The sequence below is a fragment of the Phodopus roborovskii genome, unplaced genomic scaffold (genome assembly GCF_943737965.1).
Source record: "Phodopus roborovskii unplaced genomic scaffold, PHOROB, whole genome shotgun sequence".
In the NCBI taxonomy this organism is placed as follows: domain Eukaryota; kingdom Metazoa; phylum Chordata; class Mammalia; order Rodentia; family Cricetidae; genus Phodopus; species Phodopus roborovskii.
The window spans coordinates 25,385,151-25,402,092 of NW_026126571.1; the positions used below are offsets into that span (position 1 = coordinate 25,385,151).

General features: G+C 38.9%; 1 protein-coding gene across 1 annotated transcript in view; it reads right to left on the minus strand.

Moving 5' to 3' along the window:
* The window catches only part of Stk31 (serine/threonine kinase 31), an 85,729-nt gene that overhangs the window by 54,942 nt on the left and 13,845 nt on the right, over nt 1-16,942 (minus strand). The window contains 4 exon segments of the mRNA XM_051203045.1: nt 675-790; nt 2,201-2,375; nt 4,476-4,834; nt 16,582-16,740. Coding sequence (XP_051059002.1) covers nt 675-790; nt 2,201-2,375; nt 4,476-4,834; nt 16,582-16,740 — 809 coding nt within the window.

Sequence of the window (16,942 nt, forward strand, 5' to 3'; positions counted from 1 at the left end):
TGTTTTCTAATTTCACTCTCAAATATGAACTTAAGGCACTATAGCTTTAAGTAAGAACAAAAAACTGACCAAAAGAGTCTGTAAAATTAATCTTAGGTTTGGAACTTTCTCTTTCAAATCATAAAAATCCAAAGACTAAACCTCAAAAGCAAAAACAGTATACAATTAATTTAAACAAAACACTAGTTATTTTTTTAATTATCATTTGAAAAAAAAGTATTGTTGAAGGGTAGGGTCTAAAGAGATCAGGTGGGAAAGTGCTTGCCACTAAAGAATGTCAACCTAACATGGATCCCCAGAACCTAGGCTGGGCCTAGAGGTGTACAGTGTAAACTCAGTGCTCAGGAGGTGGAGACCAGTGAATCCCTGGGTCTAGATGGCAGAACAGCTGACCTGGTGAGTTCAGGACAGTGAGAAACCCTGTCTCAAAAACCAACCAAGGTAGAAAAAGCACATGAAGATTGAAAGTTGTGCTCTGACCTCCACATATGTACCCACACACATGTATGCACATAAGCACACATTTATATCCACATATAAAACATTCTTTGTAGCTGAAATTTTTGCTCAGTGGTAAAGAACTGCCTAGTATGCATAAGAGTTTGGGTTTGGTAACCAGAACTGCAAATAAAAATAAACAAATAAGTGAACAAACAAATTTTGATTTAAAGTACCTGATTTCTTTCAATAGTTCTACTTTAGCTGCCAGATTCTTCAGCCTGGTTCCTACACATGTCTTCAGAGTGCTTTCTAAATGCTTAGTCAGATCCATGGTAGCTGTTTTCTCTTGCTGAAACATAAAAAAATATACCTATCAATGAGAACCACTTAGGACAACATACTTCTAACATTCAAATAACTTTTTAGTCAGATTCAAGAAACATGTTAAGGGTTTTAAAAATGTTACTGTCAGAACAGAATGGAATTGTTGGACACGCAGCTAATACCAGGTCTGGGACCCTAGTTGAAAGGGATAAATTTTAAAGACTCCATAAAGTAATAAGCGAAATGTGATAAAAAATGGTGTTATGCAATTACTGCTTATTTTACTATGACCTATATAGTACGGTTATAGTTTGGTTGATTATCAGTTGGGGAGGGCTGGGATCTAACCAAGGACACCTGTACCTAGAAGTTGTTTGAAGAAGTGGAGGAGATCAAAGTGATAGTGCTTGGGGTAGTGGTATTGGTGATGGCGGTGACAAGGTCTCACTGTGTAACCCTGCCAGCCTAGAACTCACTATGTAGACTAGGCTGACCTCAAACTCATAGAGATCCACCTGTGTCTGCCTGCTGAGTGCTGGGATTAAAAATGCATGCACCACAACACTCAACTCTAGTTTAACATCATCTATTAGCAATAGATACATATTCTTTTTTTTTTGTGATTTGGCTGGCATGGATATTGCTATATAGACCAGGCTAGCCTCAGACCCACTGAGATCTGCCTGCTTCTCCAGTGCTGGAATTGAAGGTGTGTGTGTACCACTACACACAGAAATAAGGCACATTCTTAAGAATGTGAAACACTATTAATGGTTCTTGTTTTGAAACACTACTTGAACTATAGAATTAATGAAAGACTACAAAACCAAAAACTGAAAAAAAAAAAAAAAAAGAAAAGAAAGAAAGAAAAAAAGAAAAAAAAGAAAAAGCAATAGTGATAAGCAATATAGGGATTAATCATGACTTCTCTCTTTCTGGAATATTTGAGATTTTCCATAATTTAAAAGTTTTTAGGGACTGTAAAGCTGGTTCTGTCAGTAAAGTACTTGCTAAACAAGCATGAGGATCTGAGTCAGGGCCCAGATTCACAAAGAAAAGCCAAGCACCACAGTGGTGCACAGCTCTAGTGCAGCCCTGGAGAGGAGAGGCAGAAAAAAGGAGGCTCTTTGAGCTTGCTGTGTAGTCAGTCCTGCAAAATCAGCATGCTCCAGGTTCAATGAAAGACCTGTAACAAAAACTAAAGTGGAAATGAGGAAAACATCTGTACACAATGAACACACAAAGAACATTAAGAGAAAATATAAATGAAAAATAATTAAATTTCAAACAGCCAATGAAATATAAACATGGTTAGCTTGAAATATACAAAAAAAATCTCCTTACACAAATATCAAGAGAGAGTGGATGGAGACAGAGTAGTAAGTGTACATATTTCATAGAATAACTTTTTCTTTAGCACAAGCCTCTGATATACCTGCAGCTCTTGTGAAGTTTGTTCAACTTTCAATTCTAATGCCTTGTAATTTTCCAGAAGAACTTCTTTCTCTGTTTTAAGCTTTTCATTCTCTTCAATAAGTTTCTGGTCCTGTTTAATTTTTGCCAAGCTGACATTAGACCCTAAATTAAAATCACCAGCAGCCAAACTTTCCCTGTTGAAAACAAATTTACTTATTTTTAAAATATGCTAAGGCTATTGGAATTCAAAAATTAAAATTCTGTGAAATTTTTATAATACATTTTATAATTAATTTCAAAAACTAAAACCATTGCCTAACTCAACATTAAAAAATACTTTAAGCTAAGCATGTTAGCACAAGTCTGAAATTCCAGAATTTGGGAGGCCAAAGAGGATGCATACAAAATCTACGGCTACCTTCAGCTACACAGAGTTTGAGAGGAGTCTGAGCCACTCAGTGAAACTCTGCATCAAAACATGAAAATAAATTATTTTAATGCAAACTAGGTTGTATTAACTGAGGTGTACTTCAAAAACAATGCCTCCACTCTCTTATATTCCAAATTCCTTTCAACTCAAAAGAACTATAGTTCTGTGTCAGTTTTTTCTACTCCCTCCTCCCTTGTACCTCATTTGTTTAGTTCCTAAACAATCAGTAAAAATCCATCAAACTGCCATGACATCATTGCTTGGATCACCACAGGTAAGAATATAGTAGAGCTAGAGAAGTACTTCTCAACCTGTGTGTTGTAACCCCTTGAGTCAACAACCCTTTCACAGGGATCACCTTAGACCATCAGAAATATCAGCCATTTGCATTACAATTTGTAACAGCAGCAAAATTATAGTTATGAAGTAGCAACAAAAATAATTTTATGGTTGGGAGTCACCACAACAAGAGAACTGTATTAAAGGGTTGCAGCATTAGGAAAGTTGAAAGCCACTGACCTAGAGAGATGCTCAGTGGTTAAGAGCACTGTCTGCTCTTGTAGAGGACCCTGGTTCAGTTCCCTCCCAGTACCCACATGGCAGCTCACAACCTTCTGTAACTCCAGACCCAGAATATCCAGTGCTCTCTTCTGGCCTCTGAGGACACCAGACATGCATGTGGTGCAGAGACATACATATAAGTAAAATTACCTGAGGTGACATATCCTATTTCCTTTGATATTTTAATTATATGGCATACATGAATAGAAACAACATACCATACATCAGAAGTACAAACAATTATATTTGATCACTTAAGAATTAAGGTTGAGGGTGGAGATCAATTGGTAAAATATATGCCTTGCAAGCATCATGCCTTGGCTTTGACTTCAAACACAATGCATGTATGTATGTATGTATGTATGTATGTTTGTATGTATGTATGTATGTATTTTTAAAGAAATGACCTCCTTACAGAGCACTTAATCTCACCCCAAGCTTTCACAGAAAAGATTCCTTAACATGTAAAAACTTTTCTTATAACTAGAAGAAAACATTCAATCTTTTTTCCCTTAAGAGAATGGGGATTATATCCAGGACTTCTGCCTAAGAGGTATGTACTCCCTTGAGCTACAACTCCAGACCCAGCTTCAAATCTTATTTTAAGTTCTGGGCTTTGAGAAATTTAATACTGGGGTAGATTTTTATTTTTGATAAAGACATTAAAAAGAATTGGAATAAAAAGTTGGCAAGGGAACTTTAAACAATTCAAGAACAATTTTATTTTCAAACTGGTTTTTAAGGAAAATATTCCTGCTAAAGACAAAAAGTGTTTGGGGGGGAAGAAATTGTGAAAGATCAGTCATAGGCACCGTTAAGGATTCCAAAAGTCCAAGAACTGGGTTCTATAAAAGCCACAACCATAAATTTGAAATCAATTAAAATTTTGAAATAGCACCACAGTTGTACTGGCTATTTTTGTGTCAACTTGACACAAGCTAGTTATCAGACAGGAAGGAGCCTCATTTGAGGAAACATCTGGAAGAGATCCAGCTATAAGGCATTTCCTCATTTAGTGATCAATGGGGGAGGACCCAGCCCATGATATGGTCCTGGGTTCTATAAGAAAGCAGGTTGAGCAAGCCATGGGAAGTAAGACAGTAAGCATCACCCCTCCATGGCCTCTGCATCAGCTCCTGCCTCCAGGAACCTGCCCTGTTTTGAGTTCCTGCCCTGACTTCCTTCCTTAATGAACAGCAATATGGAAGTGTAAGTCAAATAAACCCTTTCTTCCCCAACATACTTTTGGGTCATGGTGTTTCATCACAGCAATAGAAACCCTAACTAAGACAATCCATCTTACTTTGGAAATGTCACGTGATTTCCTGCATTAGTCTCATACTTCACATCAAGAGTCAGCCTCCCATTAAAATGCCCCTTAGGCCTGCTGAAGGTTGACTGGTTTGATCTACGCCCCCACAAGGGGATAGGGTTCTTGAGGCTTCTGAGAGCAAGCTGACTAGGATCTGGTTTCTTTGCCTCACAGACGTCAATGCCAGAGATCAGTCTGCACTTTTCTGCAAATCCTTTCTTTGCCACTTCTTCCCCGATATCGACAGTGCCATACTCAGCCTGAGCAATGACTGTTCCATCTTGATAGGTTGCTTTAATTCTCATTTTTATTTCTTTTTCAAAAATCAAACTTCCCAAAAATGTTCTTCCCTAAGAAAGATAGGTTAAAAAAAATCCACATTAATGTCCTACATCCCATAAGAGGGCACCAGATCTCATTACAGATGACTGTGAGCCACCATGCAGTTGCTGGGAATTGAACTCAGGACCTCTGGAAGAACAGTCACTGCTCTTAACCTCTGAGCCATCTCTCCAGCCCAAAACATTAATATTTTGTCTCACTTACTTTGTTTCCACTTGTTCCCAAGCATAGTTTTTTCCTAAAATCTGTATGTAAGTGGTGTGTGGGGGGAAGGGGGTTGTATATACATACCTTGTGGTTGACTTATGAAAATATATATCTGCATTGCATGAATTATCCCAATGTTTGTGAAAACTTTTTTGAGAAGTAAAGCTAGTAGTATTCACCCATATTTCATATTTATAAATGTTTTAATGAATACTAATTAAATATCCAAGAATAATTTTTTTAACTTAGTAGATTGTGTTGACTATCTTGGCTCCAACTAAATGTAATGGGGTTTTTGTTGTTGTTGTTGTTTTTGTTTTTTGGGGGGGTTAGTTTGGCTTTTCCAGATAGTTTCTTAAGAAGCCCTGGCTGTCCTGGAACTCTCCCTGTAGACCAAGCTGGCCTCTGCCTCTCAAGCATCGGGATTAAAGTTGTGAGCCACCACAGTCAGCTGTAGTAAAGTTCTAAGGAATTTAATTTTACAAAGAATTTCTAGTACCTGTAAAAAAGGAGTTCAATAAAGCTTAAATCAGATACTTCGATTTTAAACTAAGACAAGAACAGACTAGAATAGAATCTCAAAGCACAAAACAGATGCCCACAATGATTCAATGGGTAAAGGAGCTTGTCACCATATCTGACAATCTGAGTTCAAACCTCAGAAGCCACATGGTGGAAGGAGAAAACTCTCACAAGTTGTCTCTGACTTCCACAGATGCCATGTCATATGCATGCCCACACTCTTACATAGTCACTCAATAAATAAATGTAAAACAATTTCAAAACATAAAATACCAGAACATTTTTAAAATCAACAATTTTACATTATAGAATGTGAGACACTAGGAATCCTTTATTCAAAACTCCCTTAAACAGAACTTTGAGGCTTTATCAGTGCCATCATGTGAGAAGCCACATGAGAAATTAGGTATTTGGTAACTTTTAATTATTACCAACTCATTACACTGAGAAAAGATATAATACAATGTATTTGAGATTAGAGAGTATCTTAAGAGACTTCATTTTATGAACTTTATGGCTACTGAAAATTTTAATTCCTAAAATTACTTTGACACAATCTAAGTACTCTTTCTTCTCAATTTCTCTAAATTCCTTTCCTGATTTTGAACCTACACTATAAATGAAATTACTAATTTTTCAGAATATATAAAGCATAAATTCAAAAAGCAAAATCAGTGATAACTGTTCATATCCCCTTTGAAATAGGGGCACTATTAAGAATAAGTGGACCATCTCTGTTAAGAGAGGACAGATTTATTTCTAACTATAGTCTCAGTAAATATGAAAAAACAGTATGACTGGGTCAGGTGGAAGTACAGTGGCAGAATGCTTGCTTAGCACCTTAAAAGCCCTGGGTTCAAACCCCAACACCACTACCAAAAATAAATAAATAAAATAGGATATATGCCAAACAAGTAAGAATTATGTCAATTAAAAAAATCATAAAAGTCCCTTTGTCCTGCTGGCCTGCTGCTCCAGGTGAGCACTGGGACAGATTGCGGGTCCAACAAACCCCCAACACCTCTGTGGAGCTTCCTGGGCCTGCTCTGAGCACACTGGACCAGCCTATTTACATGGGGCCATCTTGAGGCCTCACTCGCCTGATGTTTGGACTATTTCCTCAGGTGCTCTGCCAGAGGTGAGTCTGGGACCAGTTCAGGCCAAATCCCCCCCCCACATCCTTCACTAGGAATTCCTGGGTTAGCTCCTCATCTTGCTCCCCCCCTATATTCTGACCCTGGATAATACAGTCCTGGTACTATGCTCCACACACACACACCCAGAGCCTGCCTTCCCGCCCACCCTTTGTCCTGCTGGGCCCCCTGCTCCAGGTAAGCATTAAGTCAGAGTGCAGGTCCAACAACCCCCCACCTCTGTGGAACTTCCTAAATCTGCTCTGCAAACACTGGACCCACCTATCCATGTGGGACCACCTTGAGGCCGCACTCACCTGATATTTGGACCACATTGCCTGCCCTCTGCAGGAAAAGAGACCTCCAAGAGAGCTTAGATCATCCAAAGTTGCAGACATAGAACTCCTGACCCACCTACAACCACTGGGAAAGCAAGAGAGAGCGAGAGAGAACGAGAGAGAGATTGAGAGCGAGAGAGCGAGAGAGAGAGAGAGAGAGAGAGAGAGAGACAGACAGACAGACAGAGAGACTCCACCTGCACCCACTGGAAGAAGCAATGGGAAGACATAATACAAAAAAAAAAACACCCAACAATAGAAGGGCCAGTATGACACCACCAGAATCTAGGGACTCTACACCAACTAGACCTGAACATATCTACACAGATGAAGCAGAAGAAAACGACTAAAAATAATAACTTCATAAAAATGATAGAGGCCCTCAAAGATGATATGAGAAAATCTCTTAAAGAAATGGAGGAAAATACAAACAAAAAATTGGAAGAAATAGAGGAAAATACCAAGCAAAACATACAAGAAATAAATAACTTAAAGGAAAGCCAAGAAAAAACAATCAAGCAGATGGGAAAAAAAAAAACAAAAAAAAAAACAATTCAAACAGTTCAAGACCTGAAAACTGAAATAGAGACAATAAAGAAAACACTGAGGGAATGCTGGAAATAGAAAAACTGAGTAAATTTTCAGGAACTACAGATGCAAGCATAACCAACAGAATACAAGAGATCAAAGAAAGAATCTCAGGCACTAAAGATAAACTAGAGGAAATATAATCATCAACAAAAGAAAATCTTAAATCCAACAAATCCTTAACACAAAACATCCAAGAAATGTGGGACACTGTGAAAAGGCCAAACCTAAGAATAATAGGCATAGAAGAAGGCCAAGAAGCCTAGCTCAAAAACATATTCAACAAAATCATTGAAGAAAACTTTCCCAATCTGAAGAAGGATATGCCTATGAAAGTACAAGAAGCATACAGAACACCAAATAACACTGGACCCAAAAAAAAAGTCCCTGATGGGAGATGTCATTCTGTAAATATGTTTCTCTTATTGGTTAATGAATAAAGTTCTGTTGGCCATAGGAAAACAGGATAGGTGGGACTAGAAGATGAAGAGGAAGAAGTAGAGAGGAGATTCAACATGGAGGGAGGAGAGAGTAGAATGCTGAACTCTCACTCTGTAAGATGAGACCACGTAGAAATACTTAGATTAATACAAATAGGTTAATATGTAAGAGAGAGCAGATAAGAAACTAGTAACTGGCAAACAGCATAATATCTAATACAATGTGTTATTTGGGGCTGGTACAGATGTAGGACAAGGCCGGAGGGAAAGCATACTCCTAACAAAATGGTGCTGCAATGTGGCTAATAAGAATTTCCACTTAAAACTTAACAAAAGCTTAATAAAGGGTTTCAGAAACAAAAGAACAGAGATAAGCAAGGCTTCCTGGTAACAGCATTTTTCTCAGTTAGATCTCTGTTTTGCTAGAGAAAAGCAAAGATTTACATGGCTCTTTAAGGGAGGTTTCCTGACTCACCATAAGCAGGAAAAAAAAACAAGGCTTTTTAAAGAGCTCTGCTAACAACTTAATGGTGTAGATGAGAGCTGGCGATGGCAGTGACCACATCTCCAAGCTGGAAGCATGCTGCTGGATGGTAGCATAGACCAAGGCAGTTGAGCACAGCTGTCGATTCTGGTGGTAAACATCCCCTGACATCTTGATAGACTGCAGATAATACAGCTGTGGCTTTCATTTTAGCAATGTTGTTGGTTACCAGATAAAAGACTTGTGGCCACAAAAAGATAAAGATTTATAATAAAGACAGATTCAGATTAAGAAAAACCTCTAAAGGTTTACACTGTGTTTTAAAATATGCGTAGGCCTGAGACAGAAAAAGAAACAGGATAAAATGGTTTAAAAAAAGAATAGAAAGAAAGAAAGTAGCTGGGTATGGTAGCATACACCTTTAATTCCAGCACTCGGGAGGCAGAGGCAAACAGATCTCTGTGATTTCAAAGCGACCCTGGTATACAAAGTTAATTCCAGGACAGATAGAAGTTACACAGAGAAACCCTGTATCAACAAATAAAAAATAGAAATAAAAGAAATAGAGTAATAAAAAAGCCACAAAAAAGATGAAAAGCACAAAAAGCGTCTGGATACTATATGCTGTTCTGTTGTCTGTCTGTGTGACTACTGAGGAAATAGCAACAACTGTTAAAATAAATGTTGCTAAATTAATCCAATTTATGTAATTTGAAAATGCTTTGACTCCAAAATTTAAGTTCAAGGACAGGTTACTGGGGAAAAGGATTTCTATTTTTGTTTCCACAGAAAATGAAAATCTGTGGATTCCTTCCAGACTAACAAGGTTTGATCAAACGAGACCCCTAAAGCAATGTCCATGAGACAAGGCAGCCTTGAAGACCACTGCAACCAGGATTTCTACGTCTTAGGATCCCCATGACAGCACCCCCTACCAGTAGGAAGCAGTTTGGAAAGAACAATGCCCAAATCCCCAAATGTTGTTTATAAATGTTTGTTTTCATTTATATAGGGTTGGTTTAAATGGTTAATGACCACAACCAATCTCTTTAAAGGTAAAAAGCAGATTGTGGTATAGATATGAATACTTTGTTTTGGAATGGATTTTCATTTACTGATACAAATGGTCAATTTTGGGATATGTATATTTCTCCTTTTGTTTAGGTATTGTGTTTATACAGCTCATTTAGAAATGTAATGTATACTTTAGCATAGATGACAGCTAGTTACCTATGATAGTCAAAACTTAGAGTTAAGTTAGTTAGGTTTTCAAGATGTATTTGAGATGGATAGGCAATCTTCAAACCTTTCAAAGACCTACAGAATATAGCATTTAAAATGGTTTAGGGTTTTTCTTAACAGTGAGGCACAACTGCTCCTAGCAACACCACTTGCATCAGAAAGGAAGATGGACATCAAAGAAACTCATTATGGAGTTTGCTTTCATTATGGCAAGACTAGCCATTTGGGCAAGATACTGCCCTTATCTGGACTGTTTGATTTTATGCTGTATAAACTGGACAAGCAGGACCCACAGGAAAGTGACTGCTGATACAAGATGGGCATTGCTACAGGGTTCCTGCTTCATGGAAGAATCTGCCAGGCAGACATTCTGCAAGACACAGAGAAAAATGACTGACAAACTGCCAACATAGGTGGGACAGTTTAAAATTTCCTGCTTTGCTGAGGAGTCCTGAAAACAGCTTGATATTCACACAAAAATAGACAGGTAGACCAATGGAATCAAATTGAAAATCCTGATATTTACCCACACACCTACAAACACCTGATTTTTGACAAAACAGCTAAAAGTATACAATGGGAGGAGGAAAGCATCTTCAACAAATGGTGCTGGCACAACTGGATGATGTTGTACAGAAGACTGCAGATAGACCCATGTCTATTGCCATGCACAAAACTTAAGTTCAAATGGATCAAAGACATCAACATAAATTCAGCAACACTGAACCTCTTAGAAGAGAAAGTAGGAGGTACCCTTGAAAAAATTGGTATAAAATACCACTTCCTGAACATAACTCCAGTAGCACAGACACTGAGATCAACAATTTATAAATGGGACCTCTTCAAACTTAGAAGCTTCTGTAAGGCAAAGGACACAGTTGACAAGACCAAATGGTAGCCCACAGACTGGGAAAATATCTTCACCAACCCCACACCTGACAGAGAGCTGATCTCCAAAATATACAAAGAACTCAAGAAACTAATAACCAAAACACCAAATAATCCTATTAAAAAGTGGAGTACAGAACTGAAGAAAGAATTCTCAATAGAGGAATCCAAAATGGCTGAAAGACAATTAAAGTGTTCAACATCCTTAGCAATCAAATACAAATCAAAACAACTCTGAGATACCATCTTACTCCTGTCAGAATGGCTAAAATTAGAAACACCAATGACAGCTTATGCTGGAGAGGATATGGAGAAAGGGGAACACTCCTCCACTGCTGGTGGGAATACAAACTCCTACAGCCATTTTGGAGTTCAGTATGGCTGTTCCTCAGGAAAATGGGAATCAAGTCTACCACAGGACATGGAAATCCCACTCTTAGGCATACACCCAAATGATCCACATCCATGCAACAAAGACATCTGTTCAACTATGTTCATAGCAGCATTGTTTGTAATATCAAGAACCTGGAAGCAACCTGGATGCCCCTCAACAGAAGGATGGATAAAGAAGATGTGGCATATTTACACAATGGAATACTACTCTGTGGGAAAAAAAAAACAATGTAATCTTGACATTTGCAGGCAAATGGATGGCACTTGAAGAAACATCCTGAGTGAGGTAATCCAGTCACAAAAAGAGGAACATGGTATGTACTCACTCATATATGGATTTTAGACATACAGTAAAGAATCACCAGCCTATAATCCACACCTCCAGAGAAACTAGGAATATAAGGAGGAACCTAAGAAATTTATACAAGGTCCCTCACAGAAGAGGAAAGGAACAAGATCTCCTGAGCATATTGGGAGTGGGTGGGCAGTGATTGGAAAAAGGAGTTAGGAGAAAGAGGAGGGAAGGAGAGGAAAACATGTGGGACTAGGAAGGTTGAGTTAGGGGATGAATTGACAAGAGCAAAAGAGAGAGAGAGAGAGAGAGAGAGAGAGAGAGAGAGAGAGAGAGAGAGAGAGAGAGAACCATAATAAAGGGAGCCATAATAGGTTTAAAGAGAAAACTGACTCTAGAGAAATGTCCAGAGACCTACAAGGATGACCCCAACTAACAATCTGAGCAACAGTGGAAAAGTTACCTTAAATGCCCTTCCCTGATAATGAGATTGATAACTATGTCATCCTAGAGGGCATCTAGTAGCTGATGGAAACAGAAGCAGACACCCACAGCTAAACACTGAGCCAAACTCCTGGAATCTAGTTGCAGTGAGGGAGGAATGATAAGCAAAGGGGTCAGACTACAGAAACCTACAGAGACGGCTGACCTGAACAAGAGGGAGCTCATGGGCCCAGATTGATAACTGGAAAACCAGCATTGGACCGACTCAGACCCCCTGAATGTGGTTCTGTTAGAAGGCCTGGGCAGTCTAAGGGACCTCTGACAGTGGAACTAGGATGTATCCCTGGTGCATATTTGATCTGTGGTTCAATTTATCAACAGACTAAGAACACTTAGGCCTAGAAGAATACATCTAAAGGATCAGAAGTGATGCAAATTATATATGCTAAAAGATTACCAATCATCACTATTTTTTAAAAGACAAGGGGGCAGGGGAGTCACTGGTCCTAGAGGGGAATTTACTGCTGTTGTTCTGCTAAATGGACATGTGAAACTGACTTCTAAATATTATGTTTGTATCCATAGGTTTAGTAAGGCTCTCAACCTTGTTCAGATAAGCTGATTTTTACAGTGAATACAGCATTTAAAGCCGAGTCTCAAAATTGGTGGAAGCACATGAACAGAAGAGCATGCAAAAAGAGTGTAAAAAACCAGACTATGATGAACAAAACTGTCTTCTGGATCTGACATGACCCTTGCACTCATGAACTCAGTACCCTCTGCTTCATATGACCTGCACAAGTTAACCCCAACAATACCCCACTATGAACGGGGAGTAGCAAAGGAGGCCCCACTCTAGCTGACAAGCATTAGCAGTTGGTGGCTGCTGGAGGTGAGAGAGGCATTTTTCTTCTCAAGTGTAGCCATGATCCAGTAAATAACCCCGCACTAACACATATGCAGGCAATCTTAAATAATCTCGGTAGGTTATGAGTTGTTTTTTCTTAAAGAGAAAAGGATGATGTATTGGGAAGGAGGGTTCCAGAGAGAGAGAAAGAGAGAGAGAAAGGGGAATTGGTGAGGGGACAAAGTATTTTTATTAAAAGAAACATAGGCTTTACATATTTTTCAAGCACACAGTTTATAAATACAAGTTAGGTGTACTGGCAAGAAAACTGAGTCATTAACTTCCCATCTCTCCTTAGGGCAAAGGCTGCATAAACTGAGACAGTATAAAGAAAATCAATTCCTAATAGACTGGCTTAACAAAGACATTAACAACGCTTGGTTATGTCCATCTGAAGTCCCCATAAGTATCAGAAACTAGAGGGTCACAGAGGAGGAATGGACGCCATTGAGGAAACTAGGGAAGCTGTGTTTGAACTCAGTTCATTGGGTCAAATAAAACTATGTTCACAGAGGAGTTAAAGAAAAGGCTGAGCCTGCAAGGAGCTCAACACTAGTATGCAGCTTTAGTGCCTTTGCCCAGTCCTCTGGTGAGTCAAGACTCTTATAAAGTAGGAAAGGCTTTGGCAGATCTCAGTGATTCAGACCAACATGTAGAGACAGTTCACAAAGTGGTAGAGCAACCTAGAGGAGACAATGACATGGTCAAGCAGAGGTAGGAGTCTGTCTGGGTTTCTCGGGGACAAATGTGACAGGATTTGAACTGAGCTGGAGTTCCTAAGGAAAACGCTGATAGAAGCCACAATGTGTGCTGAGAAGCTTCTGTCTGAGAATCAGTTCAGAGGGCATCCTTGAAGGAGATCAAGCCTGCCCCAGGGTAGTAATCCCTGAGACTAAGGAGGCCACATTTCCCTCCAGCAAAGGATTATGCTAAGGGAAGAGATGGTTTGCCCAGTCAGGAACTCCCCCAACAGCCAGGTATGGTGAATGGGCAAGCCACTCTGACCCAGGGAGTCAGCAGGTATTGCAGAGCCACATTCACCTTTGACCCTAAGTACATCTGAGCAGATAAAGTCAGACCCACTGAGTTTGTCAGGTGTGGGGAAATGTAGGGAGGCTCCCAGAAAGAGCTCCAAGGTATGTAAAAATGTTAACAAGTCAGAGAGGAGTGAACATAGCAGAAAATTAGTTAAATCAGCACCTCCTGTTCATGTGTACCAAACACTCATTTGTGGAGGAAACAAATGATATAAATGGATGAAATCTTTCTATGCTGTATTAGAGCTTGCTTATGTTCAACTTTTCTGTCTTCTTAGTTGTGAGCATCTGGATCACCTGACACTTTCTGAGAAACAATGACAACAATCTCTCAGAGTGTTTCACCAAAGTTATCTTTGTAACCCCACTATTTGTTACGAGACAGTAATTCAAGATGTTGCCTTGTCCTCCTACTCATCTTCTGGGAAAGGTCTCACTCTATAGATAACATAGTGCTAACCTCTAAGTACTTTGAAATTTTGGAAAGCCACTGGAGAGACAACGAAGTAAAATGGAACTTCTATCTACTGGCACTGGGTTAATTTTTTAAAATCCAAAAGGTACCCTACATGCATAAAAACATCAAACCAGAGACCCTAAGGTTATTAAATAAAAACCCCAGTGCCAGTAGTGTGCTAACTTCCTGTGAGCTGCTGGCCAGGGAAGCACCTAAGAACCTACAAATCAAAAAAACCAAAACCTTGCTACTTCTATTGGTTGTATGCCAAGACTAGATGGTAAGATTCTACTGCTAAAGATATTAAATGTGGGTATATGATTTCACTGTAGAACATGGAGAAATTAATCTGGGACTGAACTGGAAACTCCCAGCCTGCTATCTGGCTTCTGTACTGTCAGAGCAGGCCATTTCCACTGCTGGTGGAAAACTGTCACCAATATTCCTGTTTGGCCATGGACTATGTGTGCTAAAATACCAACATGCTGGGCAGGATGTGTCTACTTGTGTAACAATGGCTCTGCTATCATGGGTGAGACCAACAACCTCTGGATTGGATTTCAGGCCCATTCTCAGGAGGGAATTCATGTTTGGTACTGTAAGCCAGTACAAAAACCTATGGCTTGGGAAGTCATTAAGTCCCAATTCAGAAGCAATTTCTATGGGTTTTCTAGATAGATGTGATGCACCTGTAAAACCATCTTCTAAACATGTGTACTTATGCCCATAGATCATTGCTGTTATCAGTCTCAACTCATAACCATTGGGGAAGCTCTTGAATTCAAGTAACTGCTACTGTGAGATGGTGGCCTATTTCTTAACCATGGACATCTATAGGCAAACCCTCCAAGGCTCAGGATCATTGCGAAAGGGGGCAAAAAGAATGTTAAGAGCAGGAGGAAGGGGTGGAGTACTGTGTAACAATTTCCTGGGAGATTGAAGCATTCCATTCTTCAAGAAGAAGGTCCTTAAGTAGAAAAATAACTTAAAATAGCTTAAGTCCCTGAAACTGGCCAGAGTAAGCAATAAAAACTGCAAGCAATAAAAACTCCTCAGAAGAGGAAGCTGGACTGCAAGAAGACTAAGATGAGATGAGCTGCCACAAAGACTGAGACAAGCTCAGCTACAAAGGGACTCTCAGAGAGGAAAAGCTGCAAAATAGACTCTGACACCCAAACAGGTGCTAAAAGCATCAAAAACCAGCCTAGCTGACTCAACGAGGGTTAAACCCACAGAGGCACCTAAAAGGACACTCTCTAACCTGTGGATCTGCCTGCAGACTTGCTGTGCAGTGTGTCTCAGGTTCCTAGTTTTGTGAGGTGTCACCCACACTGGAGTGGACTTCAATAATTCAGCTGTCTTTGAGCCATTTCTACTCCTGTAAGTACCCCCAATAAAATTCGCTGTTTCATCAAGTTTAAGTTTGGTGGAATCCATACTTTGGTCTGTCATGGGATCCCCATCTGGCATGAGTAGATATATATGTATTGCAACTCCCAGGAAAACAATATAAAAATTCCAAGTTATATGCATCACTGCAGAGAAGTTGCTGAGGCTGAAACAGCCGCCACACCACATCCATGACTAAAAGTAGAAACAAATATACCCATGCTGCCTACTTTCTCTTCTCATCTGGCTATATTCTGTACTACATCATTCAAGAGACCCTGGCCAAGGAATGGTACTGTCCACATGGATTTGAGCTTTCCTATGTCAAGCAATCAAAACAGGCTCTCATATACATGCCCACAGGCCAACTTGATCTAGATAATCCTTCAATTGAGACTCTCTTCCCAAGTTATTCTAGTTTGTGTCCAACTACATTTAAAACTGTCACATTGCCTAAAACATAAATCTGATTATTTGTAATACCAACATTTCAAACTATTGATAATTTATGGACAGGGTTAAAGATCATTGAGGTGTACTCTAGATTCAATCCCCATGCTGCCAAAACAAAAGCAAACCAAACTGTGTTAACAGAATTTTTATCATATAAAATACAATCCCTTTAAATTTTTACAGAAGAAACTACACACATTTGTTTTATTTACTTACATATATAAAATCACTTATTTGATCATTAAGTGATTACCTAACAAATATGAGAACAAAAACATAATTTTTAATTTTTGTATGTTTATGGTCATCTGTCTATTTGGTAAATACCAGGGATAAATCCCAGGGTCTGATCATACTAAGTAAGTAAGTGTTCTATCATGAACTGCATCATAACTGAATTTTTTATCATTCCTATTTTCCATCAAAATATACAAGCTTTTACATTAAACAAAGCTAATGACATTTATAGTGCATTTGCTTTCAAGTATATAGTTTCAAGTATAATACATTAAATACAGAAGTATTTAAATGTGTGACTTGCCTGATCAAACTGGGTAACTTCTTGGCCAGAAGGAATCTGTAGTCCCCAAAGTCTATACTTCTTGGCAATACTAGAAAATTGCAACTCCGGGGGAATTTCTACTATATCAGATCGGTTTAGAATTTCAGTATTTCCATAGTCAATGTACCTCACCAAGCACTAGAAAAAATTGAAAGCAAACAGTAGTACTGAACCTAGATTACAAATCTGTTAAGACCTATAAACATCACCTCAGATAACAAATGCCATCAGAAACACCTCTAATGACAACCTCAAAATAAAGAAAATTCTGCATTTGGGACTTATTTCCAATAATATCATTTGTCATTTGTCTTTTTTAATCACTGGTATTTTTATACAA